Below are 10,712 nucleotides of genomic sequence, written 5' to 3'. Positions count from 1 at the left end.
ACCGCGGTTCAATCCCCCAGCACCACATGCCAGCCAGCCCTGCCCCCTGGTGGGCTGAGCTGGTCACACACACACATATACAATAAATAAATAAATAAATATAAAAAAAAAAAAAAAAGAATTGTAAAGTTGGGTGTGGTGGCTCACACCTAGAATCCCAGCACTTGGGAGGCTGAGGCAGGAGCCCTGTCTCAAACAGACAAAAAGAAAAAGAAGAACTGCATCCAAGCCATCAGAAAAGGATTCAGGAGTCAAGGCCAGCCAGTGATTTCAGGGTTGGCTTGGACTATAGAATCAGAATATTTCATAAAACCAAAAAAGAGAAAAAAACTGAAGGAAGCTGGAACAAATTCGCAAGAGTTAAAAATACAAATCCAGACAGGAAAATGCATACAGTACTTCCAGAGGGATCTCAGATTTCAGATCTATACTCTGGAGGCCGAAGCAGAACTGCTGAGAGTTCAAAGTCAGCCTGAGCTACACAGAGACCCTGTCTCAGAAACACACAAACAAAAACCAACAACCCCAACAAAGCAAATCCCAGGGCTCCTAGGTAGCATTCCTCAGCCAGCCCAGCAAGGCCAGCTGAAGCCCACACCTCAGCGTCTGGCACAGTGGCTGCTGCTCTGCACAAGTCTCCTTTGGTGATGCCACTCCATGTAACGGAGCTGCATCCTGAGCAAGGCAGAGCCACTTTCCTGAACCTGACCCTGGGGAGGAGGGTGGGAAGAGAGAAACTGACTCCCAGTGAGTAGGACCTCTCCACAACACCCAGATGGATCCCTGGCACAGTAGCCATGAACAAACAGAGGCTGTCAATCCTGCACACTTTACATGGGAGGAGGGAGATACCTAGGGAAGCCAATTAAGTGGCAGTCTGCTCCAACTTAGATTCTAGAACCTGTGGTCGTGCACGTACTCTTAAATCTATCTTGCATGGAAGAGATAAGGACCACTTTTAGCAATGTAAGGATTTGATTCCAAAGTTCTTTATCAATTCCAGTAAATGAGAAATTAGCTGGGCATGACATGAGCATGCCTGTAATCCCAACACTTAAGAGGCTGAGGCAGGAGGGTATATAATGAATTCAAGGCCAGCATGCACTACAAAGTCAGACCCTGCCTACAAAGAGAGGACAAAAAAGAAGGGGAGAGGAGGAGGAGGAAGAGGAGGAGGAGGAGGAGGCGGAGGAGGAGGAGGAGGAGGAGGAGGAGGAGGAGGTGGAGGCGAAGAAAAGGACCGACAAGACAAATTGATCAGGAAGTTTGCTACAGAACTTTTATGTTCAGTGAAGCAAGGTAGCACACCCATGCAATCCTAGCTCTCTGGAAGGTTGAGGCAGAAGGACTACAGGTTCAAGGCCAGCCCAGGGGATGGACCTCTTCAAAATAAAATATGAAAGAAGTGCTACAGATGCAGCTCAATATGAAGGCCCTGGGTTCCATTCTCAGAACATAACAAAAAAAAACCCCTCTGTGTTAAATTCTCTTGCTCTCAAAGGAGAGAGACTACTGCTTTTCCTTCTGGATGGTATTTTGTTTGTGTTTGACAGTCTTGCTATGCAGTTCAGGCTGGCCTCAAACTCTTCTTGATCTGCCACAGCATCTTAATGCTGGATTACAGACCAGCACCACCATGCCAGCTAACACTTTTTTTGTTTTGTTTTTTCTTCTGTATTTAGGACAGGGTCTACAGGGCCTACAGGGTCTCACTACAAAGATCAGACTCACAGTGATCCTCTGGTTTTTCAGCCTCCCCATCCAGTCTCATTCCCCAGAGGCAGGGCCAGCACCGCAGGCCAGGGATCGAACCCCTGGCCCGTGTCTGCCTAAGCAGGCACTTTCATCTGCTGACCTATTAGGCCGGCCCTAGTTAATTACCTTTCTGCAGCACTGACATTGAACCTAGGGCTTTTGCACTGAGATTCACTTGTATCCTATCCTCCTCCTTTAAATTTTGAGATGGAGTATCACTTAGTCACTAAATTGTCCAGGCTGGGCTTGAATTTACAAGTCTCCTGCCTCAGTCTCCCAGACTGCTGGGATTACAGTTTTGTGCTACCATATTCAGCTAACTGTTTAAAGTAATTTGAGTTAAACTTAAATTTCTTTTCAGCTTTTTGGTGCTGGAGATAAAAAAGGACCTGACATGGTAGGCAAGTACTACACCACCGAGCTACATCCCAACTCAAGGTTTCTTTTGCTTGTAGTCTTATAAACTCTATTCTCACTGTATGGTAAGAAGAATTAAAATAATTCCTTTAAAATCTTCACCCAGAGCACTGCTTGGATAACATGGTACAATTATGTTCTCTAACAACAGTTTATTAAGTCTTCCAGGTCTGTACCATCCAATATACAACCATTAGCTACTTGTGGCTATTGTAACTAGTCTAATTCTTTTTGGTGGTGGTACTGGGAATAGAACCCAGGGCCTCACACATACTTATGCTCTACCACTTAGCTACATAGTTAGCTCTTCTAACTTTTCACTCAGAGACAAAATCTCACTGAATTGCTCAAGCTGGGTTCAAACTTTCTATCTTCCTGGCTCAGCCTTCTGAATATCTGGGATGACAGGCGAGTAACATCAGAACCAGCCAAATGAGATATATTTTAAATACAAAATGAGATACAGGAAACTGGGTGTGGTGGCATAGGACTGTAATTCCAGCACTCAGGAGGCTGAGGCATAAGGATCACTGGGAGTTGAGACCAGTCTGAACTGCATAGTGAGATTCTTATCTCAAAAAAAAGTCAGGGGGGAAGATAGCTTGGTGGCCTAAGTGCCTGCCTGGCAAGTGCAAGAACCCAGGTTCGATCCCTGGTATCGCATGCTGTGCCAGCTCTGTGCAATTCAGGCCACTGAAACTGGGCATGGTGCTGCACACCTTGTAATCCCAGCGATGAGAAGGCTAAGACAGGAGGATCACTGGAGTCTGAGCTGCTAGAGAGACCCTGCACTAAATAAATAAATAAATAATTTTTTTTTTTTTTAAGAGAGAATAGAGGATTAAACATTTTGAATGTTTAAATTTTAAAAAGTACTAATGTTACAAAAGATTTGGGAGACTAAGATTATAAAAAAGGAGAAAAAAAAACTTAAAAAAGACCTGTGGACCTGGCCCTAGCTCAGTTCTTTAAGTGGCTGCTTCCACCAAGCTGTCAGCCTCCGGTTGCTGTAGTTCGATCCCCACAACACTCCAACCAGTCAAAAGTGCCCTGAAGGCATTCGAGGAGCAAAAAAAAAAAAAAAAGACCTGTTAATTTTTATATGCACCGCCCCCATTTCTGTATTGCTCTCAGGAAATGAATGAAGGATTCTCACATCAAAGAAAAATTATATAGAACTATGTATAATTAAAACAATTTCATATTAGGCCAGGCATGATGGTGCATCTTAGCACTCAGGAGGCAGAGGCAGGAGGATCATCGCAGGTTCAAAACCAGCCTGGGCTACAAAGTGAGCTCAAGACCAGACTGAACTGTGTAGTGAGACACTGTCTGAAAAAAGATAAAATAAAAGTTATAATTTTATATGTTATATGGATTATATGGCAAAATAACACTTTAGCTATACTGGGCTTAATAAAATACAGTATTAAAACTATTATTACCTTCTAGAAAATATCTTTTATTTATTTTTTTTGGCAGAACCGGGGATTGAACTCAGACCCTTGTGCTTGCCAGGGAAGCACTTATTCCACTGAGCCATTTCCCCAGCCCAGAAAATATCTTTTAAAATGTGCGCATGAGCCAATTTTAAATGACATATGACCTTGTACATGTTTTACCAAGCAGTTCTAGCCTCACCTCCATCAGTCAGCAGGAGAGCAGCCCAGTGAGCACCCACTCCTCCTCTGCAGACAGCCTGAGGGCGCCCTTCCCCACTTCGGCTGGCCTCCCTGACTCTCAGCTCTGAACAGCAGGAAAATGAAAACCTCTCCCTGGACCCCGCCTATGCAGCGCATTAAAATCACTTGCATTTCAATATACACTAGTTATGTAAGCACAGAAAATTTGTGAAATCTGCAACTGAAAACAGCAGAAAAATCTCCCAAAGCAAGGACTCTTCAGCACCTACCTTGCTTATCTCCTCTTCGTATTCTCTTCTCAATTCCCCCGGCTGACTTAAAAACCGTATTGGCTGAGCATCATCTGATTCACAACAGAAAATACTGTTATAAGCAAACAGAACTTTGTATATATGTTTAAAAGTATTTTAATATAAACATGTGAAATGAAAATAAATGTGCTATTATTAAAACTGATAGCAACAGTTTCTTTTGTAATTCCTTTGTTTTGTAGTCCTAGGGATTGATTGAACCAAGAGCTGCTCTATGAATGACCTATATCCCCAGCCATTTTTTTTTTTAATTTTAAGATGTCATTATTGAGCTTGCAATCCTCCTGCCTGAGCCTCCAGAATAGCTGTATTATATAGCTGCGCACCACTGGACCCAGCTTGAAATTCCATTTTAAAAGTCCATAGGTTGGCTCCAAGTGGCACATGAATATATAAATGTAAGCCTTCCTCTAGATTTCACTAAAACAACAGTGAAGGAATTTTTAAAACAAAAACAAACTGTCCACAGTAAAGTGATTAGGGAAAGAGATCAAATTAGTAAAAATGGAAAGAAGAAAATTTCCCAGTGATTCAGGGTTCATCAACTAGGAAATCAGTCCCTGCCCCACAGGCCCTTCTTCCTGTGCACACACTTACTTCTGTAAAGAAACTGAAGGTCAGGGGAGAGCCGAGCAGCTAGAAGCTGTGCAGCAATCAATCACCACAAAGCCCTTGGTAACTGGCAATCGTTGCTTCTACCACAAGCTCACAGGAGGCCTGCTGATCCCCAGGACCTACCCACCTACACAGAGCTTTTCTTAGGGCTTTTTCTTTTTTAGTGGTAATGGATGTTGACCCCAAGGGCACTGTGCCACCAAGCTATATCCCAGGGTCTCACAAAGTTGACTAAGCTGGCCTGGGACGTGCAATCTTCCAGCTTTAGCCTCACAAGTAGCTGGGATTATTGGTGTAATATCAAATGTAGCTATGCCCTCACTTGAAAATGTGAAACTTAAGTATGATCAGTAGACACTGGAAATAAATAAATATGCTGAACTACAGAATTGATGTGTGGGAAAAGATGTGGAGCAACAGGAATCCCTGTGCACTGTTGCTGGGGGTGTGCAACTGTGAGGCTGCTGTAGCCACAGCTCGGGAGAGCAGTTCCTAAAACAATTAAACTTACAGCTACACTTGAGCCAGTACCTCCATTCCCACATACACACCCCAAGGAACTGGGAACAGAATTCAAACAGATGCCAACATGATCCACAAAAGTCAAGTGTCAATCAATAGAAGGATGAATCAGAGTGTTGGGTATGCACAGTGGAATATTACTCAGCCATTAAAAGGGACAAAACTTGGACACATGCTCAGAAGAACCCTGAATACACGCTAAGTGAAACAGACATACAACGACAGATACAATATAATTCCCCATGTTCTGAATTGCTTGGGACTAAACTCAGGTTCATACTATGCAAGTAATCTACCACTGAGCTACATTCCCAGCCAAAAATCAAGTTTTACAGACTGAAAGTAACTCATAGTCAACTGTCTGCCTATTGAAAACAACTCAATACTGTTCAATTCTGGCTAAAGCTAAAACTGCTTTTCTTAACCACTTAATTGAAATATTTCCATATCCTACAGTGAGTGTTCTGCCCAAGCAGCCAAGATTTGTTAAAGGAGCTATATCTCCGATTTTATCCTGAAAGGAAAATCCAAAATTAATTTAAAAATTGTCCAATACTAGCTGAGCATAGTGGTCCTGTAATCCTAGCACTTGGGAGGCTGATATAGGAGAATCATTGGGAGTTTGAAGCCAGCCTGGGCTATATAGTGAGACACTGTCTCAGAAAAATAAGACAATCCCACACTAGATGAAAGGGAAGAAGAAAAAAAAAAAAAGTAATAAAATCCAGCTTCAATGCAAAGTTATTCATATCATTTTTGTCCTCCAACTTGACTCTACTTGCATCACCATGGAAGTAAGTTTCCTTCTCCAATTAAATCTGCTTCCTCACCATTTTTTTTGGCAGTACAGAGGATCAAACCCACGTACACTGTATCACTGAACTATAGTCTTAAACTTTTAAAAAACAAATTTATATTTTATTATATCTTTTACTTTTGTTTTCTGAGACAGGGTTTTTGCTATGTAGTCCAGGCTAGCCTCACACTTTCAGCTCTCATTCTGCCTCAGCCTACTAAGTGCTAGTAGTATAGGGGTACACCACCATACCTGGCCATCTTCTTTCTTTTCTTTTTTTTTTTGGCCATCTTATTTCTTATTTATACTTTACTGTTTTTAAAGTATACGTAGCACAGCCTGGCCTTGAGCTCACATTTGTAGTCCAGTCTTGTCTTGAACTCTCAACAATCCTCCTGTTTCAGCCTCCTGAGTGCTGCAATTTGTTTTTATTATTTATACGTAGACAGATAGATAATATGCATATATTATACTTTCTTATAAACCTTCTATAAATTAAGAAAACAAAGTGAAGTCAGGTATAGTACTGCACATTTGTAATCTAGCACTCAGAAGGCAGAGGCAGGGATATTGTGAGTTTAAAGTCAGTTTAGGCCACAGAGTGAAGCCAAAAAGAAAAACACAAAACGAAGGAATAGGAACAAAGTTGATATACAAACAACAATTACATTTTTCTAAACTATAAGTAAACAACTGAATTATAAAAAGGATTAAAATTCCACTTAAAACAATATAAAGCTGGGGCTGGAGAGATGGCTCAGTGGTCTAAAGCACCTACTTGAATCAAGCTTGGCGAAGCACAGGGACCACGGTTCGATCCCCAGCACCACATGCCAGCCAGCCCCGCCCCCTGGTGGGCTGAGCTGGCCACACACACACACACAATAAATAAATGTAATAAATAAAAATAAATAAATAAATAAAAAAAAAAAACAATATAAAGCTAGGCGTGGTAGCTCATGACTATAATACTCCCAGCACTTGGGACGCTGAGGCAGGCAGACTGCCATGAGTGGGAAGCCAGCCTGGGCTACACAGTTCAAGTCAGCCTGAACTACACAGGGAAACCCTGTCTCAAAAAATAAAAACTTCTGGTAGCTGGATGCCCAAATTACGTCAGCAGCTGCTATCAGCTCAAAACACAGCAAGGGCAGCTCCTAGCCTTAACAGCATGCCAGTGATTTTCACCATTCCTGGGCTCACAGGTACCTCTCTGCAAACCTAACTCCGTGTGGTGTTCTCATCATATGGTGTTTTCACTGTGTGGCTTCTCATCTTCCTTCTCTGTCCTGCTTCTATGTCCTTAACCCTCTGCCCACCATACTACAGATTGAATCTGGTTATTTACTATTTTGAGTCTCAATATGTATCCCAGATTGATGTGGAATTTGGGTCCTTCTACTTTCATCCTTTGAGTGCTGGGAATACAGGCAGGGGTTATCACACTCAGCTTCAAATTTTCCCCCTCTATAAGAATACCTGTCATAAAATATTAGGATCCACCCCCCAACCTTACTTTAAACATATTTAATCCAAGTGAAGTGGTACTATAATACAGCCTATAATACAGCACTCAGAAGGCTGAGGCAGGAGAATTACCACCAGTTAGCTCAAGGTCAGCCTGACCTACATAGTGAGTTCAAGGCCAACCTGAACTAGATGGTGAGGCTCTCTCTCAAAAAACAAAACAAAACAAAAAAAAAAACACAATGAGACACTATTATAAACCCACTAGAATGGTTATAATTAAAAAGAGATATACCAACAGTTGATGAAGACATACAGAAACCAGAAACTGTAGGTGTTGATGGGATTATAAAATGGTTTCGCTATGGAAAAAGGCCTAGTAATTTCTTAGGAAATAAAATATGCACCTCTTCTATGACTAAGCAGTTCTACTTTTAAGTATTTACCCATGCACATGAAGGCATATGGCCACAAAATAACTTGTACAAGAATCTTCTTGGCAACATTTTTCATCCTTCCTACTCAAGCTGGAAACAAATGAGGCACCATCCAATGGAGAATGTTCCACAAACTGTAATACAGTCAAACAGAAAAAGATTTTAAAAAAGAAACTAAACTGGGAGTAGTGGTGCAAACCCATAAATGTCAGTATTTGGGAGGCTGAAGCATGAACATCACCTTGAGTTTGAGACCAGCCTGGGCTACATAGTGAGTTTGAGATCAGCAGCTTGGATTGAAGAGAGACCTTGTCTCAAAAAAAAAATAAATAAAAAAAGGAAAGAAACACACTAATATCAACACAAGAATGAACCTCAAGCCCCATACTAAGAAAAACAAACTTTTACCAAAAAAATACAGATTGCTCAGTTATTGTCCTGAGTTAAATTGTGCCTCCCAGCTGGGCGTGATGGTCCAACCTATAATCCTAGAACTCAGGAGCCTGAGGCAGCAGCATCCCTGGGAATTCAAGGATAGCCTGAGCTACATACTGAGTTTAAAACCAGCCTGAATTGCAGTGAGTCTATGGAAAGAAAAAGAAAAAAGTCTCCCAAAAATATGAGTTCTAGCCAGGGTTGATGGCATACCCCTGTAATCTCAGCACTTGGAGGCTGAGGCAAAAGGATTACTCCAAGTTTGAGGCCAGCCTGGGCTATACTAAACAAAAAAAAAAAAAAAAACATCTTGACCCCTATAACCAAGATAAGAGTCTCATTGGAAACAGGGACATTACAGATGCAATCAGTTGGGTTCACACAGGAGTAGGGAGGGCTCTTAATCCATTGTGCCTGGTATCAAGGAGGGAGAGGAGAGGAGCTGGCCAGGTAAGGGGACACACACAAGGACAACTGGGGGTGGGGGTTTGAAGAGGTAGATCCTGGAGCTAGACAAATGGGAGTTCAGGAACCCCACCAAGGGTTACCAATGATCACACAAGCTAAAAGAAAGGCAAAGAAAATTCTGTCCTATGGCCTCAATGGACCATGTCCCCACTCTCACCATAATTTTGGACTTCTAGTCTCCAGAGCTGGGAGAGTCTATTTTGGATATTTTAAACCACCTAGGGGCTGGGGAGATAGCTAAGTAGAATAAGTGCGTGCCTGACAAGTGCAAGGGCCTAAATGTAATCCCTGGTTCTGCTAAAATAAATAAATAAACACCTAGCTGGTGGCACTTTGTGATGGAACCTTAAGAAATGAACACAATTCCATTTACATGGGAGTCTAGAACAGGCAAAACTCCATGACGGAAAAAAACAACAGGCAAAACTCATCTGTGGTGGAAAAAACCAAAGCCAGTATCTGCTCTGGGGGTTGGGGTAAGGATTAACCGAAAGAGACAAAGCTGGCTTTCTGAGTGATTGGTACTTTGACAGGACTGGTTGTTAAAAGAGTTCTATAGATCTCAGCCAAGGTAGAGGTAGCAGGCATTCTGTAGAGTTCACTTTGTATTGGAAGGTTGAGACTGACGATATGGCTCAGTGGTACAGCACCTGCCTAGCATGTTTAACCACTTACCGATTCAATTATGTAAACAGGATGACCAAAAATTGCACGTTTTGTTAATTTTTATAATACAAGAATCAACTGGTTGAAATGACACCTGCCCAAGAAATGCTTAAGATACTCACTATGGAAACAAATATGCCACTCAGTGACACTTGGCGTAAACTGTTAAGTGGCTATGGCCCTGGGTTCAATCCCTCCGACACCAAAACACTAAACAAATACTGATTTCTATTTAATAATATGCATACTGGGGCCGGGGAGATGGCTCAGTAGGAATAAGCCCTTCCCTGTCAAGTGCAAAGGCCTGAGTTCAATCCTCGGTTCCACAAAAAAACCCCAAAATAATGATAATAATAATAATAATAATATGCATACTTATACATTTAGAGGGGAGTGAGTTAATGGCGTAAATAAGTCAAATAGGTGATAATGTGAAGAAGTCCAGCAAAATGTTAACTGCCACATATGGGTATGATGTGACATTTATTATAAAATTCTTTCACCTTTTCTGCATGCTTAAAATTTTCATTGTAAAGGCCTGGTGTGGTAGCACACACCTATAACCCCAAAATTTGGGAGGCTGAGGCTGAGGGATCACAGTGAATTCAAGGCCAGCCTGGATTACATAGTGAAACCCTGCCTCAAAAACAAAAACAAAAACAAAACAGAAACAAATATCTCACAGCTTACTCCTTGAGCCTCAGCCTCCCAAATTCTGGGATTACAGGCATGCAGCACCACACCAACCTGGAACTGGCTGGGTTCACTTCTGCAAGTCAAGCACCAGTAATTAAAAAAAAAAAAAAAAAAGGAGAAAGATCAACTTCCAGAAGTGGAGAGATCCAGAATTTATTCTCCAATGAAAGCACCCCTTCCTAGGGAAAGCTATAAAACCAACCAGGTATAGGGGCCAGGGATACAGCTCAGCAGCAGGTCCTTGATTCAATTTCCGGTACAAGAAAACAAAACAAAACATAAAAAAAACCTAGCAAGGGGCTGGTGAGATGGCTCAGTGGTCTAAAGCACCTACTTAGAACAAGCTTAGCAAAGCACAGGGACAGTGGTTCAATCCCCCAGCACCACATGCCAGCCAGCCCCCCCCCCTGGTGGGCTGAGCTGGCCACACACACACACACACACACACACAAATAAATAAATAAATAAATAAAATTAAAAAAAA

The 10,712-nt window shown here is 41.9% G+C and overlaps 1 protein-coding gene across 3 annotated transcripts in view; it reads right to left on the bottom strand.

The window, feature by feature from the left end:
• Rnf168 (ring finger protein 168) overlaps positions 1 to 10,712 on the bottom strand; it is a 26,070-nt gene that overhangs the window by 12,511 nt on the left and 2,847 nt on the right. For 2 of the 3 annotated variants that reach the window (XM_004644547.2, XM_023704724.1), the window contains exon 2: positions 4,085 to 4,158. In XM_004644547.2, the coding sequence (XP_004644604.1) occupies positions 4,085 to 4,158 (74 nt within the window). Of the gene's footprint in view, positions 1 to 4,084; positions 4,159 to 7,972; positions 8,030 to 10,712 lie in introns of those variants that run through there. The other variant, XM_023704725.1, reaches the window with a different exon arrangement.

The sequence above is a fragment of the Octodon degus genome, unplaced genomic scaffold, assembly GCF_000260255.1.
Source record: "Octodon degus isolate 3935 unplaced genomic scaffold, OctDeg1.0 scaffold00203, whole genome shotgun sequence".
NCBI lineage: Eukaryota > Metazoa > Chordata > Mammalia > Rodentia > Octodontidae > Octodon > Octodon degus.
The sequence above is the reverse complement of the archived record's forward strand: the minus strand, read 5'-3'. Positions and strand labels throughout refer to the sequence as shown.